The sequence below is a fragment of the Hypanus sabinus genome, chromosome 1 (assembly GCF_030144855.1).
Source record: "Hypanus sabinus isolate sHypSab1 chromosome 1, sHypSab1.hap1, whole genome shotgun sequence".
In the NCBI taxonomy this organism is placed as follows: domain Eukaryota; kingdom Metazoa; phylum Chordata; class Chondrichthyes; order Myliobatiformes; family Dasyatidae; genus Hypanus; species Hypanus sabinus.
Window position 1 is genome coordinate 171,018,405 of NC_082706.1, and position 23,610 is coordinate 171,042,014.

Consider the following 23,610-nt stretch of genomic DNA (forward strand, 5'->3'; position numbering starts at 1 on the left):
GCACACCTTAAGAAGGGCGATGTCAAAAAAAAAATGTATAAGCCAGTTAGCCTGACTTCAGTGGTAGGGAAGATGTTGGTTTCCTTGAAGGGAAATGTTGTCTGACAAATCTGTAAGAATTCTTTGAGGACATAACAGGTAGCATAGACAAATGAGAGTCAGTGGATGTTGTTGGCTTAGACTTTCAGAAGTCCTTTGATAAAGTGCTGCACAATGAGCTGCTAAACAAGGTAAAAGTCCATGGTATTACAGGAGTCATACTAGCATTATAGAAGATTGGCTGATTGGCAGGAGGCAAAGAGTGAAAATAAAAGGGGGCTTTTTCCTGGTTGGCTGCCAGTGACTAGTGGTGCTCCATAGGGGTCGGTGTTAGGACCGCTTCTTTTCATGTTGTATGTTAATGATTAGGATGACAGAAATGATGGCTTTGTGGCCAAGTTTGTGGTTGATACAAAGACAGGTGGAAGGGCAGATAGTGTTGAGGAAGCAGGGAGTCTGCTGAACGACTTGGAGAGATTGGAAGACTTAGCAAAGCTGGGGCAAATGGAATATAGTGTAGGGAAGTGTATGGTCATGCACTTTGGTAGAAGGAATAAAGGTGTAAGATGAACTGTTTCCACTCCATTTCTCAGGTTCAGAGGTAAATGAAGAATCCAGTATGAGATCCACAGATGGAATGGAAGGATCTTACTGGTGTGTGTGAGAAAGTTGTGATTTTGCAAATACTTCCTGCTTTGCCAATGGCCTTCGGTTCAAGGTGCTTAGTACCTTATGGTGTGCTCCATGCTCCATTTTAAAGATAGTCATAGGGTAGGCATTCCCATATGAGAATACTACACTTCTTTGGAAAGGCATTTTCTCTTCTTGGGAATCTCTTCCTGTGGTGCAGCTTGGAGTAGAGATCTTGGTTATGGAATCTGGCATCAGGAATACAATGTGTGAAGTTCAACTCACTGGAGTTGGCCAAATGCAGTCAGAGTCTTGAGATGGCGATGTTAGCCCGTCAGAGGATGGTTTGCTTATTTTACCGACTTGGAGGATTTTGCGAAGAAAATATTAGTGATAATTCACCAGTGCTTCCGGGTGCCAACTGTAGAATGGTCATGTCTCTAAAGCATGTAAGAGAATGAGGTTCACTGCTTGGTAGACTTGATTATAACATACAACCATAACAATTACAGCACGGAAACAGGCCATATTGGCCCTTCTAGTCCATGCCGAACGATTATAGACTTGGTAGCTTGGTAGTGGTCTGGATTTTGAAGCTTTCTTTACTTCATTTGGTTAAGGGATGTGCTAGTGAACAGAAAACATTTGTGAATTTTGTCTTTGGTGTCTTTCGTCACAGAGGTCACTGGTGAGATACGGAAGGTCATTTTTAGTATCTGGATTGTCATGTGTTGTGTGGTAGAGGCAAGCTGCTGATGGTCCTTTTTCTACCGAAGGTTTCATGGAAGAGTTTCCGTTACAATTTAAGAATCATTGATGACTTGGAACTTGGTTTCTAGGTGTGATATGTACATAAGAGGACTGTGCTTTGTAATGCAGTGACAGAGTAAAAAATCTGCCCATTTGATTTTAGGCCTTTTGTATCTAATCTTTCAGCAAACAAGGAGAACAACTGTGAATATATTACCTCATGACTATTAAGTTTACATATAGAATACGTACCATGTTGGATGGGCAGGGCAGTGAGCTAGGTGTCAGAGAAAATATAATTAATGTTCAATGTTATCAGAAGTTCAGGACTATATTTCTTACTACTTGCCATGAAATTGAAAAGACTGGAAAAAGATCAACCACTCTGGAGACAGAATAAGCTGAAATCTAATTCCTATGAAAGGACCCAGTAGCTGGTATTTTTGGACTTGGTCACGGATTATAATGTCATCTTTAGCTCAAATAGACTGTAAATACATGGGGGGGGGGGAGATGATTAAACCTAATTTACTGCTGGCACACTGGGGGAGTAATAAAACGCTTGTCTGAAATAAACTGTTCATACTGCTGCCTCAGCGTATATATAGATATACACTAACTAATCTTATATAGCATGAAATATTGTCTTGCCTCATGTATTAAAGGAATGGCCATTTCTTTTAAATAAATATGACGCAGTTCAGCTTTTTCACTATTTATTTGCTAACTTTCTTGCTCAGGTTGAGCAGATTGCTAAGTATTGATTGTTGAATATTGAAAACTATAAGGTGAATATAATGCAGCTACTTAAACAGATGCAAAACAATTAGGTTATGGGGTAATATTTATATTAAAAATCACTAAAAAGATGACATTTTATACACAGTTCAATGTTTTAATGTGTAGCTCAGTAGATTTTAAAAATTCAGTAATGAAAAACCATGGACTCAGATAATCCATTCAAATGGAACATGGATGAAGTTTTAAATTTGACCGTTCTATAATTTTCCCGAATAGTTCAATATTTCATTAGTTCAAGTGACTTATATTCTGGCTGTTTCTTCCCTAATTTGAGATCAGGATGAAATCACATCTGAGCAGTCACTGTTGATTTCACAACATGCTATCATTGGTAAAGCAACTGGTATTCCAGGAAGCTTAGACATCAAATGCGCAGAGCAGTCTGAAGGACAGGATGTTTCCCCTGAGTTGTGTAGGGAAGTTGACGAGTCTACTGGGTGAAGCTCTTCCTTTTGAGATTGTTGTTACAACTGGTGCAGTGCATAAAACGACATTGTACATTTCCGTTTGCTGTGTCCATTGACTATTCCTTTGCGTTATTGGTTTTCTTTGCATGACTTGCACACAACAAAGAAAACCGTTTTTTTTTAAAAGACTGTCAGAACTGACGTACTTGCTACAGTAGAGATAATAGACAATAGGTGCAGAAGTAGACCATTTGGCCCTTCGAGCCTGCACCGCCATTCTGAGATCATGGCTGATCATCTACTATCAATATCCGGTTCCTGCCTTGTCCCCATATCCCTTGATTCCCCTATCCATAAGATACCTATCTAGCTTCTTGAAAGCATCCAGAGAATTGGCCTCCACTGCTTTCCGAGGCAGTGCATTCCAGACCCCCACAGCTCTCTGGGAGAAGAAGTTTTTCCTTAACTCTGTCCTAAATGACCTACCCCTTATTCTCAAACCATGCCCTCTGGTACTGGACTCTCCCAGCATCTGAAACATATTTCCTGCCTCTATCTTGTCCAATCCCTTAATAATCTTATCTGATGTAATCAGATCCCCTGTCAATCTCCTTAATTCCAGCGTGTACAAACCCAGTAACCATTGCACATCAAACCATTAGTCTTGGTAGAATCCGTCTTCAGCTGGCAATTTAAGATTAAGTTACTAGACCAGTAATCCGGAGACCTGGATACAGCAATCTAGAGATTGAATTTCAACATCACAGGCACAAAATTTAAAGTCTTTTAATAATACAGAAATTTAAAAATCATAATTGGTATCAATAAAAAAAATTACTGGATTGTTGTAAAACCTGTTCATTTCCACTGATGACTTTGAGAGGAAGCCTGCCTCCCATTCTAACAAAAGGTCTCGGCCCAAAACGTCGACTGTACTTCTTCCTATAGATGCTGCCTGCCTGCTGTGTTCCACCAGCATCTTGTGTGTGTTGCTTGAAGTTCCAGCATCTGCAGATTTCCTCATGTTTGCCTGCCATTCTTTTCTGGTCCGGCTTGTTTGTGACTCCAGATCTCTCAGTGCGGTTGAACGTTGGCCAAGCAAGTCAGCTGGTTGTAGTGTTACTGCAAATAACGAACAAAATTAAATAGAGCACCTGATGCTGACCTAAGCACCGAGTTCAGCCAGAGAAAAATCATCCTTCCCCTAAGGCACGTGAAGAGCGGTCTTTAAATGGGCAGAGTTATCCCACAGACCACTCAAGCAGCACCTACATAAAGCTGCCACAGAATAGTACCTTACAGCAAATATGCCAGAGGCATCCATCCCAGTTTATAAAAGGATGCTGTTCCGCACGCAGCTTAGAGTATAGTGGCGTTGAGATGGGCAATGTCAGTGATGGATACTCATGTTGCCTTTAGAACCTATTGTTTAGGCAAAAGTAATCAAGTAAGTCCCTTGAGGAATTTAGCAAGTATAGAAGATCATTTAAGAAGGAAATTCAGGAGGGCAGACAGGTCATAAAATATACTTCACAGGTAAGATTAAGGAGGATCCTAAGCAATTCTGTAAATTTATCATACTATACATTTTAGATTTAGAGATACAGTGCAGAACAAGCCCTTCCATCCTTTTGAGCTGCAACACCAACACCACCCCCCCCCCAAATTTTACCTGAGCCTAATCACAGGACAATTTACAATGACCAATTAACCTACTAACCAGTATGCCCTTGGACTGGGGATAGGAAGCAGAGCAGCTGGAGAAAATCCACATTCTCCATGGGAACAATGTACAAACTCTTTACAGGAGACACTGGAATTGAACTCTTAACTCCACACAACATCCCGAGCTATAGTAATGTCGGGCTAACCACCACACTACTACAGCACAAGAGGATAGCCAGAGAAACTGTGGGTTCCTTTTAAGATCAAAAAGGTCATCTGTGTGTGGAGCAGGCATTGTAGAGGAGGTCCTAACTTGTCTGTATTTACCAAGAAGGGAGTCATGGATGATCAAGTTCGGGGAGGAATATACTGATGAAAGTTTCATTTTTTTCAAAACATGAGTGGATCATTCTCTGGGGCCCAGTGAGATCAGTCCCAAACTGTTATGGGAAACAAAAGAGATCACTGGGGCTCTGATAGAGATTTTATTTTTTGCATCCTTGTTAGGTGCCAAAAGATTGGAAAATAGCTAACATTATTCCTTTATTTAAGAAGGTCAACAGGGATAAGCCGCATACCTACAGAATGGTGAACCTTACACCAGTTTCAGAAAATTACTGAAAAATTCTAAGCAACAGGATTTATGTTCATTTAGAAAGACAGGGACTAATTTGGGAAAGTCAGCTTGACTTTATGAGGAGGAAGTTCTATCTCAATAATTTGACTTGAGTTCATTGAGGAGGCAAACTAATCGACTAATTAAGGCAGGGCAGTAAATGTTATCTATATGGACTTTGGTAAGGCATTTGACGAGATCCCGCGTGATAGTGTAATCAAAGCAAGCTGGAAGATTGGGTCCAACATTGGATTGGTGACATGAAGCAGAAGCAAGAAGCCTGAAGGCTGTTTTTTTTTTACTCTCTCTCTGATTGGAAGTCTGTTATAGTGATGTACTAATGCCTGAGAACTTGTAGGAACAACAGTGGCAGGAAATAGAATCATCTCCAAAATGGAGTCTATCCAAGTTCCCTTTGTATTCAATGGTGTTAGAATAACTAAGTCCTCCATCATTAGCAGAGACTCAACTAGATCAATCAGAAACTCAACCTAGAAACTTGGAGGCTGGTTAATCTGCAGCAAGAGACTCATACCCTTCCAACCAACTATGAGTGCAGTGGATTGGTGCACTCTAGAACTCTAGAATCTCAACACCACCCAGCACAAAGCAGAAAATATTTGACTGTTGTCCCATTCACTAATCTAAGCATGCATTCCATCCACTACCAGCATACTGTGGCAGCTGTGTGTACAGTCTACAAAATGTATAGCAGATCCTCACCAAAGTTGCTCAAACATCAACTCCTCTATCATCAAGAAGGGTAAAGGCAGCCAATGTATGGGTGCACCTGCATTACTAAGTTCCACCAAGCTTGTCATCAGTACTGTGTCTAAATTCCAGATCTCCCTCCTCCGCAACAATTCCAGAAGGCAGCTCACAATCACCTTCTTGAGGGTAGCAAATGCTGACCCTATCAGCAATGCCAGATCCTGAAAACTGAATAAATAAAAATATATTAACTACTCAGAATACCAATGCTCAGCGGTTTGCATTTGTTTTTCTTCCAGTTAAGGCAATGATGTATTAATAATTTTCAAAACAAACCTTATAAATTTCTTCTATTTTTTTTTAAAAATGATACTTCACTCATTCCAGTTGTAGCTTAATTTGAGTGTGAACACGTATTTGTCTGTGAACAGCAAGCAGCAGCTGGGATCCATTTCATTAATAACTGATATAGAACTAAAGACAGACGAGGCATATGTGGCATGTACTCATTTTTTTTTTTGGCTTGGCAATTACGGAACAGAGATGAAAAAGAAAACACATTTGGTTTGAATAAGTGAACATTCCCATAAAAATATTACACAAATTTCATGATACTTTACTGAGATAAAACCAGAAAATTTTAGTCATCCATGCTATTTATAGTAAAATAAAGAGCCTTCAAGCTGACTTGACAATATAAGCCTGCATCTGTCAAAATATTCTGCCACTGAAAAGCAGGCATCACTTTTCCCAGGATTTCTCAACAATTTAGAGACTAAGGAATATACTCTTACATTCCTTAACAAGTTAGACCTGGAGCAGAATCATTGAAATTTCAATGGAGTGTATGGGACTGTGGAAAAGAAAGCAATTTTTTAGTATTTGTGTCTAACTCTATTTTAATCCTAAACGTTCTTATTTTATAAATCTTCAGATTCTTTTATTTATCAGAACTACATCAAAACATGCAGCAAAATGCATCGTTTGCATTAACAACCAACACATTTTAAAGATGTGCTTGGGACAGCACACAAGTATCACCGCACAGTCCGGTGCCAACGTAGCAGGCCCACAATGTTCTGCAGAACAACAGCAATGAAACAAGATGGCTTAGCTGTTTTTTTTAGCTTCATAAGGATGGTTTTGGGGACAGAGAAGACCGTTAGCAGTCAGGCTTGTATTGTCAAGTCAGCTCGATACATTCGAAAACTTACAGCACAATACAGGCCCTTCAGCCCACAAAGTTGTGCTGATGATGTCCCTACCTTAGAAATTACTAAGGTTACCTATAGCCCTCTGTTTTACTAAGCTCCATGTACCTATCTAAAAGTCATTTAAAAGACCCTATCGTATCCGCCTCCACCACCATTGTGGTAGCCCATTCCACGCACTCACCACTCTGAGTAAAAAAAAAACTTACCCCTGACACCTCCTCTTTATTTTACTCAAAATGGCATGGATGACTAAAAGAGACATAGATGTGAGGAATTAGAGGTCAAGCCGGATTCTAAGGTCTCTGCGCAGCATTTGAAGGCCAGCAACAATGTAGACAAAGGACGTTGGTGGATGGGTATCTACTTAGCAAGTGAGTTCTCCTCCGTGCTCCTGACTGCAGTTTACATACCACCAAAGGCTGATGTTAAACATGCATCAATAAACAGCCTACACCAACACCTTTCAAATCATTGCCAGAGATTCCCTGAGAAATCTCTGCCCAGTTATCATCAACATATCACCTGCAGCACCAAGGGTCCCAAAACACTTGGCCACTGCTGTAATACCATAAGGAATGCCTACTGTTCGATGCCTAGACTGCATTTTGGGGAAATCTGACCATCCGGCTAGCCTCCTACTTGCATACAGACAGGTGGAGGCTAAAGAGCAAAGCTCCAGAGGTAAGGACAGTGAAGAAGTGTTGCAGGAGGCAGAGAAGTGGCTATGGGACTGCTTTGGGTCAGTGGACAGGGCCATGTTAAAAGAGTCATCAGAGAATCTGAATGAATATGCCACAGTTGTCACAGACTTTATAAAGTCAGTTGTGTCCCCACAAAATCACTTAGAGTCTTCCCTAACCAGTAGTCCTGCATGAAGCAAGAGATCTGCTGATCAGTGGCGTTCAGGCCTGGTGACCAAGTAAAGTACAAGAGACCCAGCAATGACCTCTGGAAAGCCATCCCACAGGTGAAGTGGCAATTCTGAACCAAACTGAGTTTTTCTACCTGTGGAGGAGATGATGTTGCCAGTCTGAACTGACTGGGATCTGCAAGTGAGGAAATTGGCACAAGAAGGTAGTGAGGCCTAGGTTTTGCAGCTTATTGATTAGTTTTTAAATGATGATGGTATTGAATGCAGAACTGCAGTCGATGAAGAGCATCCTGATGTAAGGATTTTTGCTGTTGAGGAGTTCCAGGTTTGAGTGAAGGGACAATGAAATGGTGTCTGCCGTTAATCTGTTGCGATGGTAGGCAAAATAGAGCAGATCCAGGTGGCTCTTCAGGCAGGAGTTGTTGTGTTCTGTCATGAACCTCTCAAAGCAGTTCATAACAGTAGATGCAAGTGCTATTGGACCATCGTCATTGTGGCAGGTTACAACATTCTTCTTGGACACCAGTATAATTGAGGCCTGTCTAAAGCAGGTGGGTACCTCAAACTGTCAAAGTGAGAGGATGTCAGGGAGCACTCCAGCTAGTTGATCAGCACAGTTCTTTAGTACTTGGCCTGGTACCCGGTCTGGGCCAGATACACTCCATGGGTTCAGCCTCCCGAAGGATGCTCTCATGTCAGCCTCAGAGACTGAAGTCACAGGGTCATCAGGGCTGTGGGAGTTCGTGAAGGTGCTGGCGCATTTTGTCAGTCAAAGCGAGTAAGGCATTGAGCTTATCTGGAGCACCCTGTTGGCACATATGTGATCTGGTTTTGCTGTGTAGTGGGTGATAGCAGTCAAGCCCATTATAGTTTGGTTCAGAATTGCCACTTCACATGTGGGATGGCTTTCCAGAGGTCATTGCTGGGTCTCTTGTACTTTACTTGGTCACCAGGCCTGAACGCCACTGATCAGCAGATCTCTTGCTTCATGCAGGACTACTGATTAGGGAAGACTCTAAGTGATTTTGTGGGGACATAACTGACTTTATAAAGTCTATGACAACTGTGGCATATTCATTCAGATTCTCTGATGACTCTTTTACTGATGACTGTGAGGCTAAGCACAACTCTAATACTATATTTAAGTTTGCTGATGACAGCACTATCATTGGCCAAATTAAAGATGGTGATGAATCAGCATACAGAAGGGAGATTGAGAATCTGTCTGAGTGGTGCCACAATAACCTCTCACTCAATATCAGTAAGACCAGAGAGCTGATTATTGACTTCAGGGGATGGAAGACAGAGGACTATAATCCAGACCCCTTTGGGGGTCAGAGATGGAGAGTGTAGCAACTTTAAATTCCTCAGCATTATCATTTCAGAGGATCTGTGCTGGGTCCAACATACAAGTGCCACTACAAAGAAATCACAGCAGAGCCTCTCCTTCCATAGAAATTTGTGAAGTTTTGGCATGTCATCTGAAACTTTAACAAACTTCTATAGATTGCGGAGAAGAGTGTGCTGACTGCTTGCCTCACCACCTGGTATGGAAATCCAGAGTTTGAGGCCTGGAGTTCAGTGTTCCGTCATCGTCAAGTCCTGGTGTCAATACCAAAATTCAAAGACCAAATTCGATTGGAACCCCGAGGCTGATGCCCAATGGCCAAAGCCCTGGGTCAATGAGTCCTCTGTGGAAGTTGGAGGCCGATGTCTGCAAGTCCAGTGGAGGCTGGAGGCCCTTTTTGGCCTGGAGCTGGAGGATTTTCTGTGTGTGGGTGGCTAGATGGAAGGGAGAAGAGGAGTTTGATTTGTTACTGTTGTTCAGCTGAAAGCTGTGGGCATGCTATGCCAGTATCAGATTCTGTGGCAACACTTGCAGGCTGTCCCTGGCACATCCTCTGTCATTTGTTAACATAGACGTTGCATTTAAATGTGTGTTTCAATGTACATGTGATAAATGAATCTCAATCTTGCAAGTATTTATATATAATTTTCAAAAATTGTTAATGTTCAGAGACATTTTAAGAATTCCGATCACTCTCACCTATCAAAGCTTCCAGAGATGGTCCTTAAAGCTCATCCACAGCTTATCCTATCCCATCGCATCAGTAGGATAGACTTCCCTCTCCTGATTGAGCTGGTTCAGAACTAGGGAGAATGAAAGTGTCATTATGTATAACTGGTTCAGGTCAGCAAGGCATGACTTATTGTATTTGACACTTGCCTGCTTGTATGGGGTAGGTACTGTCCATTTCTTATTGTATTACTGAGAAGCACCTTGAGAAACATCTCCAAGTTAAAGCAGCATAGATTTTATTGGTTGTAATCTGATATTGACTTACTGAGAACAATATAGTTTCCTGAACTACAGTTTATCTGGTAGTGTTTAAATTCCAGCATGGTTAAAAGAATGATTTGTTGAAAAACTTCCATCTTATTTGGATTTCAACTAGTTTCACTCTCTAGTTGCTGCGAAAGTTCAGATGATTTCACAAACATACTTTGAGGTTAGTTTTGACCAGTTGATGCAAGTGAATCATTATTTGCCTTCTATGTGCTTATTTGAATTATAATTAAAGTATTAATTGGTGGAATTAATATTAATAGAACTAAAAGCTCCAATACAGATGAATGGTTTTTGAATAATGATAAAAAACTAATTTAAAATAATAATTGCATAAGTTACATTTATAGTTACATACTTTAATATAGAAAAAATCCAAATCCTGTATTTATAAATGGCAAACTGGTCACTCTGTTAAAGATAATCCTGTTCCACTATCCATATACCACCCCATACACTCACACATTCCCTCTCACCCTCCCTCACTCTCCTTCCAGCTTTCTTTTTATAATCCATCCAAGTTATAAAAAAGTTAACAGTAAACTGGAGGAGGAGTGTATAAGTGAGAGGATCAAAATCCTAATCAAGGAAATGGCTTTAAGCAGGGAAATCCAGAGGAACAACTTGTGTGGCAGAAAATTAAATGATTAAGTAAGTTGATAATCTGGTGAAGGAAAGATAAAGGCTTGATAACAAGGCATGTTATAAATGCAGATATTATTTAATAATATGCTGAACAAAAGATTTGAAGGTGGATATGGATGATCGTGTGTAGACAAAAGTCGTTGGTAATAAATACAGAAGAGGAACGTTACTAATGAATCTGAAAATTTTGTGTTCTGTAGTGCTGTGTTCTAAAGTCACCCAGACCTATCATATTGAAAAAGTCTATCAGCATCATATGATACAAGAAGTAACCAATCAGTATTTTCATTGAATGAAGGCATTGCTTGAATTTATACCAGACTTCAATCACTAGGAGCTGGGATTCTGACAGACATTTTTCCTGTTCCCTATGCCAGGACATAAAGGGAAGGATGTGATGCATTAGTTGAGCAGAGTGGCCAGCTCCCATATGGAATATTGTACTCCGTGTTCTGCATCGCAGTGCAAGGAAGCTGCATTGGCTTTGAAGGAAGTAAAGACTGGCTCAGCTGATAATAAAATATAAAAGATTGAATCAGAAGAATAAATTGAATAAAGTTGGCTTGTGTCTTGCAAAACTTAAGACACCATATTTCCTCATTGCATATAAGTGATTATTTGGCCCAGCAAGTCTATGCCTGCTCATGCAACAGTAAGTAAGGAGGCATAGGATTCAAGGAGACCTTGTTTTGTGCATCCAGAACTGGCTTGCCCATAGAAGGCAAAGGGTAGTTGTAGATGGTTTGTGTTCTACATGGAGGTCGGTGACTAGTGGTGTTCTTTGTGATTTTTGGAGGGTTGTTAGAGGTTACAGTGGGACATCAATAGGATGCAGAACTGGGCTGAGAAGTGGCAGATGGACTTTAACCCAGATAAATGTGAAGTGGTTCATTTTATAATTTGAAGACAGAATATAATAAAAATGGCAAAGTTAAAAAGGTAATGGCTAGCACGAGGGGACATAGTTTTAAGGTGCTTGGAAATAGGTACCGAGGAAATGTCAGGGGTAAGTTTTCTCACGTGGAGAGTTGTGAGTGCGTGGAATGCACTGCTAGCGTTGGTAGTGGAGGTGAATACTCTATCTAGGAGGCTATTTAAGAGCCTCTTAGACAGGTACATGGAGCAAACAGTTTTAAAATCACGTCAGCTGCATGTGTTTGTGTTCAAAAAGCAGTGATTTTTGTCACTTGTGGTTCGCCAGAAATAAGCAGCAAGACAGTTCCAAATTGTTTTGCTCACTGTGGCTTCAAGCATTCAGGCGTGCAGATGCCAGAAATGGCAGGGAATGAAAAAGGTATAAGCAACCATCTTGAATGTTACAACGAATAGAAAGATTTGGAGGATGCAATGGTTGAAAGTATTGTATGAAGGCAGTCTATTATCATCTGTTCTAGGTGCTTGCATTGATTGTGTTCATTTTGTACGTTGGATTAATTTCTGTGTAGATAACTATTAGGTACTGATACACAGTTTTATAAGACTGTAATATGAATGTACTTTATGTAAATTATATATTTAAAATTATGTATTTTAAATACATAATTTGGTACTTGGGTTGTCTTCTTATTATACCTTTTTAGCTATTTCCATGAAACTTTGGTTAAATAGGGCAGCCACTTAATTGGGCCAAAATGTACTGGTCCTGATGTGTCCCATTTAACTGAAATCCTACGTAATACCTTTTAAATTTGTATTTAAAACAAAAAGTGGCTTGGAACAATGTAGTGGAAGGTGTTGATTAATTTGAGCTTGTGTTACTTTTTGTTTCAGGTTACTATAACAATACTACAAAAGTAGCTGTCAAAACTTTGAAACCAGGCACCATGTCTGTGGAAGCCTTCCTCGAAGAGGCTAATCTGATGAAAAAGCTCTTACATGATCGACTAGTGAGGCTCTATGCAGTGGTGACCAAGGGAGATCCAATCTACATTATTGCTGAATTTATGGGCAAAGGTCAGTTTGGACTCTAGAATTAAGTACAGAAAGCAGGCCAAATTTTTGAGGAAAACTATTGACCAGCTTTTAAAGTATGCTTACTGTGAAATAACCACATCCCTGATCTTGCTGGAATTTAGTACTGAATTAGAGTTATACAGCATAGAATCTGCTAAAGAATCCCAGTGAGGTGAGCAGCATCTTTGGATGTTTGACGTCGAGACCCTGCATCAGGTTGGAGAGGCAAGGGGAATGTCAGTATACGAAGTATGAAGGGCCATGGGGAGGGGGTTGGTGGAGTTTGATAGAGACAGGTAAGTGCTGGAACCATATGGGGGAGGGCAAGGGATGGAAGGCAGTAGGTGGATGGGTGTGTGTTCCCTAAAACTGAAAAATGCTATGTTGTTAACCATTGGAATTTAAGCCACACAAGTGGAATACGAGATGCTGTTCCATGCCATTAGGTAGTAAGCCTTCTGACTTGAGAAGGGTGCTGCAACTGACTAAGGAAGGGTTAACACTCTCAGCACCAGGATGCACTAACCCTGAGAGCAACAATTAGAATGATGCATATATATGGCTTATAAATTCTAAAAAGGCCATGTGCACATGTTGTATTTAAATCCAAAAATATCTGTGTTCTTCAATTTCCTATACTTAAGTAATTCTTCCAAATGGCAATCAAATACCAAAGAATTAAATGTTATTATATTACTTCAGAATTCACTTTAATTCATTGAACTAAAATATTTTAATTCCTGGGATATAAAGACTGAAGTTTTGCAAATAAACAATTATTTGCTGTTTTTGAGTCCTTTGTTCATTGAGTCCATGTTTTGGATCACAGGTAGTTTACTAGATTTCCTGAAGACTGATGAAGGAAGAAGACTTAGCTTACCAAAAATGATAGATTTCTCGGCACAGGTCAGTAATTCTATGGAACTAAGATAATACCCATTTTAAATGTTTAGTTTTGTACATTGTACAGAACACATCTTCTGTGTGCCTTTATATAAAGTGTGTTCAGTTTTTTTCCCCAAAGCCCTATATGTCCAAACAATATCAAACTGATGTCCTCCTTTCATTACCACAGTGATGGCATTTAGCTTTTTATCCCAGAAAGGTGCTTTTTTTTGTGGAATAGCAGTTCTCTTGATGACCATGGATTATGAATGCCAGGCTTTGTAAACATCAGGCATTTTTTTTCCATGGCTAATTTCTTGTCAAGATGCTTAGGCCAGCAGTTAAGATTGATGTTATTCCATGCTGTCACCCCAGAGCAAAATGTGCTCAAGCACAACATTCTCAGCGCCCGTCAGTAAAACGTCAATAGATTGTTGAACATGTACATTTGGTAATCAATGCCCAGATCTGTCCTGAATGTGTCTGTTGTCACTCCAACAACCACCAGCTGTATTTGCATGCCAGTAGCTTTCCATTCCAAAGAATTCATTATAATATTTAAATCCAGACCAGCACATTTGGGAATCAAATTTAAATTTATTGCTGAGTTTCCATAAATTCAAAGAATCTATTTAAATGGAGCCGACAGTTTTGACTACAGAAAGAGTCTGCTTTATGGAGAGATCCTAGTGAAACAGATGGAGATCAGCCAGGTTCTTTTCCCACCTCCCTCTCCAAAATGCAGTCTTCCCCTCACTTCAACTCAAATAGGACCAACTTCAGTTACCTTTTGCTAGGAAACACATCACTTTGGCTAGAATACAACATTTTAAAAAGGATGAGCTGCTGCTGTTAAATTTGGCAGAATCTGTGTTCCTGGAGTTTTCATCCATCTCCCAGCACAATACTATGCTTTCATTTTGCCACTTAGTCTTCCTTCTCCTACACCTCCCCCCCAACCCGAGCCCTGCTCCATCTACCTCTACATTCCAGCCTCCCCATAGTGGTCTGGTACTAATGGGCCGGCTGAATTGTTCAGCAAAAAATCTTTGTGGCTGGAGTTCATTCAAGCATTTCTGAATGTTCCTCCTTCCCATTTATATTCCTTTCCTCTGTCGATGGCATTAACCTGTATTCAAATAGGTTTTCATAAGTGTCAGACATTTTCCTTTGTCTCAAAATGGCAGAATGTCAATTACTAGAGTATACAGCTATGAGAGAATCACAACAAAGCAATGAAGGCTAAGGTGACAGAAGATGAAACTATGATGTCAACATTGTACTCTTAATCCACAGGTTCTCAATTAGTTGTAGTGATCTAGCTAAATCCATGTAGACAGAGGGGCAAATGGCTAAATAGACTCTATTCCATTTTTCTTTATGATATAGGTAAAGGCCATTCAGTCAATGCTTGTTCACAGAGCAATCCCATTTCCCAACTAATTTTCCCTGGTCATTTATTACCATTCCTATTAATTCTACTCACTTCCAGCAGGGGCAACTTTATAATGGCCAAATAACCTGCTAAGCTGAAGATACTTTGGGGATGTTTAGGGAATCAGAGCACCTGGAGTACACTCACACTCACACTCACACTCACACTCCATAGAAACAGCACCAGAAGTCTGGATTGAACTGAGGATTGCTTTACCTCAACCAGGAGTGCCCATGTATACCTGTTGTATTTTCTTGCTCCTCGTTAAGGTTTTTAATTGATTAGTGGGGTTAAAAGACCAACAATTATTTCTCATGCCAAATTGTCCTAGAGCACATCATGGTGAGCTGCCTCCTTGGACCACTATGGTCCTTCTGGTGAAGGTATTCCCACAGTGCAATTGGGTAGGAAATTCCAGAATTTAGGACCAGTGATGTACTTCCAATTTAAGATGGCGTGCAGCTTGTGGAGTCTGCAGGTGGTGATCACAGAGTCAAAGAAAGAAACAGCATAGAAGTAGACCCTTTGTCCTATTGAGTCCACTCGGACAATTAACCATCACTTACACTAATCCTATATTAATCTCACATTACCATCAGTCCCCCCTAAATTTTATCACTCACCCGCATGTTAAGGGCAACTCACAGTGGCCAATTAAGATACCAACCTGAAGTCTTTGTGGAATGAAACCAAGGCGCCTAGACGAAAATCAGATGTTCACAGGAAGAACGTGCCAACCTCACACACCCAGCAGCTGAAGTCAAGATAGAACTCAGTCTCTAACACCGAGGCAGATCTATCAGCTGTGCGACTATTATGCATCTGTTGTCCTAGTCCTACCTGCGATTGAGGTCACTGGAATTAGAGTTACTGTCAGGCCAGCCTGCGTGAATGCATTTTGTAGATGGTGCACAGTGTAGCCACAGTTTACTGGTGCTGGCAAGAATGTACATTAATGGAGCCTCGCTCCAGACTATTTGCTCTGTCCTAGATGGGGTCAAGTTGCTTGATAGTCATTGTCATTGCACTCACCCAGGCAAGTGAAGTGTATTCAATCATGTTCTTAATTTCGCCTTGTAGATAGTAGAAAGATATTGGGGAGTCAGAATATGTGCCACTCCTATTGTGTGGTCAGTCCAGTTGAGTTTCTGGTAAATAGTGATGTCTACACCCCCTCTCAGAACATTGGTAGTAGGAGCCTTGGCTATAAAAATGCCGTTGAATCTTGAGTTATTGGCCATTTGACAAATGAGTACACTGCTTTTTTTGTGGGACCTGGTTTGTTCATTATGTGGGAGTGTCTTTCCATCCAGCCATAAACCTTTCTTGTACAGGATCTGACAAAGTCTAAGAGTAATGGGAATCAATTAACTCACTAACAGGATATAGTGTTAATTATATCATCACCTCTCTCTTTTTCATAAATGTGCTTCCAGTCATTGGCTGAACTGATACCAGAATATCTTTATGAAATGGAAAAGGTTGAAACTCGAAAGCAAATTCTTTACTGTACTAACAGACCATCTACATTTGAAATCCTCACCTGGTTTTTGTTTAAAATCTCTACAATCCACCACTGATGATTTTTTGTTATTGTTTGGAGAAGTCAAGTCAGAAAAAGGATCAAACAATATTTCCTTATGTACTTGCACATCATATTCAGGAAGACTTCAATTTTCGGCCTAGGTTAACCTGAGAGAAAACAGAAGTTTTAAAATGTGCCCAGGACACAGCACTGTACTGATCCTTGCAATCATAACATTTGAGGCCTTTGTGAAGACACCCATGAATTCTCAATTTAGTATTTTGAAAACTGAGAGCCACTGGTTCCTAATAAAGCAGACACACAGTGTTTGTTCATGGTCCTCTGCTGCTGTAGCCCATCCACTTCAGGGTTTAACGTCTTTTCCCTTCAGAAATGTTCTTCTGCCCACCACTGTTGCAACACATGGTTACAGTATTTGACAAGGCATTTTAACTTGAGCTCACTGGGTGTTTTATTTTTGTTTTTTTTTTCCACACAACTCTCTGTAAACTCTAGAGACTGTTATGCTTGAAAAGCCCATGAGATACTCAAACCACCATCTGGCACCAACAATTGTTCCACTCTTAATGTCACATAGATCACATTTCTTCCTCATTTTGATGTTTGGTCTGAATGACAACTGAACCGCTTGGCCACATCTACATGCTTTTATGCATTGAGTTGCTGCCACATGATTGGCTGATGAGTTATTAATGAGCAGGTGTTGAGGTATACCTAATAAAGCAGTTGATGAGTGTATACCTAGAGTTTGTTATTATTGGTGAGGTTTCCATAGCTGTAATATCAGTTTTGCTCAGAAACACTATAAAGTTATCATGGAAAAAACTGTACAGCTTAAGTCCAGGTCACATGAAATATTAACCATAGGTAAGCTTTTTAAGAGAGTAGGGAGGTTGGAATTGGAATTCCAGAGCTTGTGACCACTCGATGTTGGTTAAACTTACCTTAGAATGAGTTAGGACATGAGTGGCAGATCTTTTGAGACAATGCAGCAGCTAATGTGTTAAAGGATTAAGTCTGGTGACAGAGTATAGATGAAGATGTTAGGCAGCAGAGGTCCAAGAAGAACATAAAGGATTGCCCTTGAGGGTTCCACCTTTTCCATTTGATTTACAACATCCTAGTATCAGTTCTATAGTTGTTGGAAGCACCTTTGTGAAAATGGGAATGATAAAAGATAGTGCATACTATGAATGAAGTTGATAGACTTGGAATACCATTCCCATAGTTTTGCAGGTGCTGATTTGTGGCCTTAAGCAATGGTGGGTATTCTTCTGCAGGAACAAGATTCCACAATTGTTCCCATCATTCCAGCAGGTTCTTCATAACTAATAGTAAATATTCCATTAGTGTTGATTTGCTGGACCATTGGATAAGTAGGGTTAATTCTCTGTCACCTTACTATAATTCAATAAAATGAGTAGAGCACTTTCTCTCCCTCAAGGTTTGATATTTTGAAGTTGATGGTGGGTCAGCCGTGGGGCTCTGTCTGTATTTTACTTTTGGTTTGTGTATTTCACCTTGAGGTACAGCAGATACCTAATAAAGTGGCCACTTAGAGTATTTCTGTATATTTACGGTCTTCTGCTGCTGTAGCCCATCCACTTCAAGGTTCAACGTGTAATGCATTCAGAGGTGCTCTTCAGCACACCATTGGTTTAACTAATTTGAGTTAGTTTCGCCTTCCTGTCAGCTTGAACCAGTCTGGCCATCTTCCTCTGGCCTCTCTCATATAGCAAGGCTTTTTTTGTCCACAGAACTGCTGCTCACTGGATGTTTTTTAGTTTTTCACAACATTCTCTGTAACCTCTAGAGACTGCTGTGTGTGGAAAATCCCAGGAGGTCAGCAGTTTCTGCCCCCAGAAGTCATTCCACGGTCAAAATCCTTAGCTCACATTCTTCCCCATTCTGATGTTTGGTCTGAACAACAACTGAACCTCTTGACCATGTCTGCATGCTTTTATGCATTGAGTTACTGCCATATGATTGGTTGAATAGATATCTGCATAATAAGCAGGTGCACAGACGTATCTAATAAATTCCCTACTGAGGGTATGCTGACTTTCATTGATTATTAAATATTTGAATTAAAATTCCTATTGTTGCTGAAATCCTTTCAGTTCCCTGCTGTTCCTCTCCCAATTTCCCTCGGGATCAATAAAGTATGTCTGTCTGTCTGTCTGACATCCACCAACCTCCTTATCCCACTCCCTGTAATCCTTTCCACCCCAGATTTAAAAGAATGATGCCTAAATTTGTTGGCCTGAGTGAGAGAGAAAGGTTAGGCATGCTAAGACTTTATTCCTTGTAATGTAGCAATCTGGGAGTAACCTTATGGAGATGCATACATTCATGAAGGGCATAGATAGGCTGAATACTCAGATCCTCCGGGGAAAGGAAAATAATGTAATGTGGAAAAGATTTAAGAGGCACCTAAAGACACTTGTTCACACAGCATCTATGAACTGATCCACCAGAGAAAGTAGTTGAGGTAGGTACAATAACAATATTTGAAAGTTATTTGGATCAATACATGGATAGGAAAGATTTAGAGGGATATGGGCCAAATCTAGAGTCAATGGGACTAGCTTAGGTGGACACCTTGGTTGGTATGGACCTGTTCCTGTCATGTGGTGCTCTGTGACTATTATTGTAACCATGCCTTCAGTCTGGAATTCCATCCCTAAATCTTTGACTCTTTACCTTTGTAAAAACAAAGCTTTTGTTCTCATTAACTTGTGTTTCTAACTTTCTAATATCTTTCCTTCAGTATTTTTTTGCTGTGTATATCTTTGACTATTAGAATGATTTTCTCCATTAATTGCAGTAAGCTGTTGTATATTAATGAAATTACAATTTCTCAGAATATTATCAAAATGCCAAAGATCTCCATGATCCTCTGGATACAATGTAATGAACAAACACAAATTAATATTCTATTCCTGAGTTATATTGCAAAAAAAAAATCAATCATTTGTTGTTGATACCTACTCAGTCATTTGGTCTAAATCAGGTCAGATGCCTCTCCTTCTCATAGCGAAATGGAGCTACCATTTCTTGCTTCTTGCTTGATTTGTCTTTAATAAGATTTTGTTGCTGTCCCACTTACTGGAAGTTTCACAGGCATTCTACCTTCCACGTGTGAGACAGTATGAAAGGCTAGAAGTGGTTTAAAGAGCAGAGGAAAATGTGAATTAGTAATTTTACCATTTTGCAACATAGTGTAACAAACAATTTAATACTGAGATATAGAGAGTACTATCATTTATATTTAGCTAAAATAAGGGCTAAGAGAAAGAAATATTAAATGAGAAATAAAATTGGACCAAATGGATATTGGAAGGCTGCGGTGTGCACATTAGTTTTTCATGTACAGTTATTACACCATTTAATTTAGACATGTGGCTCCTTGGAATTTCATGGTCATAGTGTCACAGTGACAAAGTGGTTTTGTGGTTGAAAGTTCTGATCAACTTGACTGCCTTACCATTGTTAATCTATTTTGTACTTACCTGTTGGTAAAGAATAACTGATGTATGGAGTTCATGTGTTAACGTTTCTCTGTTACAACATGAGCCCTTTCAAGTTAATGGGGTGAATGTTCCCAGGACATCAAAGTTCTATTTGGAGCCCACTGGGCTGCTTGAAGCTTTACTAATGTTAAGTCTATTACTTGTCAAGAGTTGGCAGCCCCACAAACCCATAACGGTGGTTGATTGTGCAAAAAAAGAATCTATTATCATATGTAACAGTAACTTCTACAGGTGTTCTGCAGATGATCTGCTTATAATATTGCCAAACAACACTGGGTTTTGAATCAGAGCTGCCAAGAGAATCTGAACGATGCACTTAACTTCCATTAGAATTTTGAAATAAAATCTCCCCATCTTCACATACAGTACAATTATTTCAGTAATTGTACTTTAGCCACTCCTTTATCACACAGATCATGCAGCACTTTATCTTTGGTGTCACCAGCTAAGCCAGCATTTGCTGGCCTTCCATAACTTCCAAGAAGTGGTAATGATTCTTTGTAGAGACTGTGAAGAGCCCTGGTAAAGATATAGCAGAGAGATGAAAGGGTGAGGATGATGTCATTGAGGTTTACCCCACTTCTTGAAATGGCCAATACTTGAGGGACAAACTATTGCTGCTGCACCTTCAAGTACGGGCCATTTCAAGCACTCCTGATGATGCAGAACTGTAATCCTCCACTCAGAATGGAATTTGTGCTCTAATCATTCTCGTGCCAACTTTCAAAGTTTGATCAGCCTGAAGGCCGAATCTATTTATCCATTGAAGGCAGAACACTTCTTTGTAAGTGACCTAATGTCATAACACTGGAAGAAGTCCAGAGTTAATGTTGAGGATTCTTGGAGTACTTTCTTCTGCCAATATACTATTTTGTTGTCAGCTGGGTTGGGTCCATCTTGGAATGGGATATGACAAAGAGCTCTGAGATGTTGGTATGATTATCAGGTGATTGCTTGATCTGCAACTATCCCCAGCAATTCATGAGGAGGACTTTGTAAGGATATTTGGACTGGTAACAACTTTTCCAGGGATCTGCTTTAATTTTTTATACCATGGACCCGTCTGGCATTCTGTTGAAGCCAATGGACAGATCCATTCTCACAATAATATATTTAAATATAACATAAGATGCATAGGATTACAAAAGAAACCAATGAATAGTTATCAAAATATTTTTTAAAACAATAGTGATATAGTACTATATATGCTTCTTCATTAACACATTAAATAATAAGCCTATACATTTAAAATATAGGCAAGTTCAAATCAAATTTTGTTTTTGTAAAAACATCAGTGTGACAGCTATTGTTACTTAGCTTCAATTAGAACATTAAACTGACAAAGCAACATACATGTCATGGTGGATATCTAATAACCGGGCTGCCCGATAGCTGACCAGCTACATCACACTACCATCAGCAGACTGGAAGACAGCGATCATGTTTGATCTAGCGGCAGGTCTAATTTTGAAGTAGTGATGAGTGTGCCATAAATTATATTTTGAGATATTTGTAACAACTGTAATGTGATATGAGAATATCAATGATTTCTATTGGTGACAAAATCACAGATACTGCTTATACTACTGTGGTTTGTTGCCTACATTCATAATTGAAGAAAACACTAAATTTCAGATAGAGGTTAGGGAAAATAAAGCCATCAATTTTTCCCCCATTGAAGCTCACAGTCCCCCTTGAACCTTTCCCCAAACCAACCCCCCCCCAAACAATTCCTGTTCTAGGAAACTATAGCTGGTAATGAAAGCAGTCATTGCTACACTAAAGTGACATTTTTGTAGGAAAAAATGCTTTTTGGAGTTCTTTAGTGCTTTAGAAAACATTTCTAGCCATTTCACCACTAATAATAATTTTGCTACTTCTGTTCAAACATGTCAGTTAGCAAAAATAACACTGTGATCACAATTTCCATTAGTACTTCCCAAAAGAGGAACTGGAAAAAGAGTGACGATGTGCTGTTCTCAATATCACTGAAGCGTACTGTATGTGAATAAGTACAGTTTCAAGGCCCTGCTACTTGATCAACATAGCAAAGCGTAAACTAGTCTACAACTGTAATAGATAAATCATTGCCTTCCCTCCCTCCCAACTCCTTTCCCATTCAGTCCCATTCTGGTGTTAAGAGGAGAGGAGAGGGAGGAATGAAATAAAACTCTGCAACACTGGAGGAGGGATTTCTTGAAACTCTTTACCAAAGGCTGCATCTGCTCATTTTTGTCCCCTTTAACCTATGGCAAAGCAGGCCTTGCATGTTTTAGGCAGGGTCTTCCTTAATCACACCCTCACAGAGATTGTATTACACTGCCAGAAATATGCAAAAAAAGATTTACTGAACTTTAGGAAGCAGAGATATTGAAAGGGTTTCCATTTGACTGTGCAGTTTCTGTAATATCCTCTTTCTGAATAAAGACAAGTTTTTCACTTACATGCTTTTGTGTACTAAGCAGAGCACAGGAGTATAGTTCCTGCCATAGAGAAATAGATTCTGTAGTTGAGCAACACACAGAAAATACTGGAGGAACTCAACAAGTCAGGCAGCATCTATGGAGGGAAGTAAGTAGTCTAAGGCAGACACCCTTCATCAAGACTGGAAATGAAGGGGCAGAAGCCAGAATAAGATGATGGGCAGAGGGGAGGAGTACAAGCCAGAAGGTGCTAGGTGGGACTACACGAGTGGGTAGGTGGGTAGGGAAGTGGGAATGATTTGAGAGGCTGGGAGGTGATACATAGAAGAGGGGAAGGGCTGAAGAAGGAATCTGATAGGAGGGGACAATAGAGTAAAGGGAATGGAACCAGAGGGAGATGATGAGCAGGTCCTGAGGCAGGAGAGGGAAGAGAAGGATTTGAGAGGGCCACCAGAATGAGGAAAGACAAAGGCACCTGCATCAGCCTCAACTATGCCTGCCTTTTCATCAGCTAAGTGGGATCAGTACATGTTCCAAGCCTACATTGGCAACTCTCCTCAACTCTTTCTCCACCACATTGACAGCTGCACTGGAGTCACTTCCTACACCTATGCTGAGATAGTCAATTTCATCAATTTTTCCCTCCAACTTCCACCCAGCTCTAAAATTTACTTGATCCATTTCTGTCATCCCTCTCTTCTTTCTTGATCTCTGTCTCCATCTCCAGAAACAGAATATCTATGGATATCTTTTACAAACCCACTGACTCTCACATGTATCTTGACTGTACCTCTTCCCAATCTGTCACTTGTAAAAATGGTATTCTCTTCTCCAAATTCCTCCGGATCTACCTCATCTGTTTCTCAGGATGAGGCTTTCCATTCCAGGGATCCTGAAATGCCCTCTTTTTTTCAGTAGTGCATTTCCCTTCCACTACTTTTGATGTTGCTATCACCTGTATCTTCTCCAGCATGTCTGTCCTCACCCCAGTCCCACCAACACAACAGGATTAGAATTCCCCTTGTCCTCACCTAACACCCCACAATTCTCCATATCCAACAGATTATTCTCCACAGCTTCTGCTATCAACAGGGTCCCGCAACAAAGCACATCATTGATTCTCCTGCACCACCCTGCTT

General features: G+C 40.1%; 1 protein-coding gene across 6 annotated transcripts in view; it reads left to right on the plus strand.

Annotated features, from left to right (window-relative positions):
- lyn (LYN proto-oncogene, Src family tyrosine kinase) overlaps positions 1-23,610 on the plus strand; it is a 94,946-nt gene that overhangs the window by 49,376 nt on the left and 21,960 nt on the right. For all 6 annotated transcript variants that reach the window (XM_059981167.1, XM_059981162.1, XM_059981184.1 and 3 more), the window contains 2 exons: positions 12,467-12,649; positions 13,479-13,555. In XM_059981167.1, the coding sequence (XP_059837150.1) occupies positions 12,467-12,649; positions 13,479-13,555 (260 nt within the window). The remainder of the gene's footprint in view (positions 1-12,466; positions 12,650-13,478; positions 13,556-23,610) is intronic.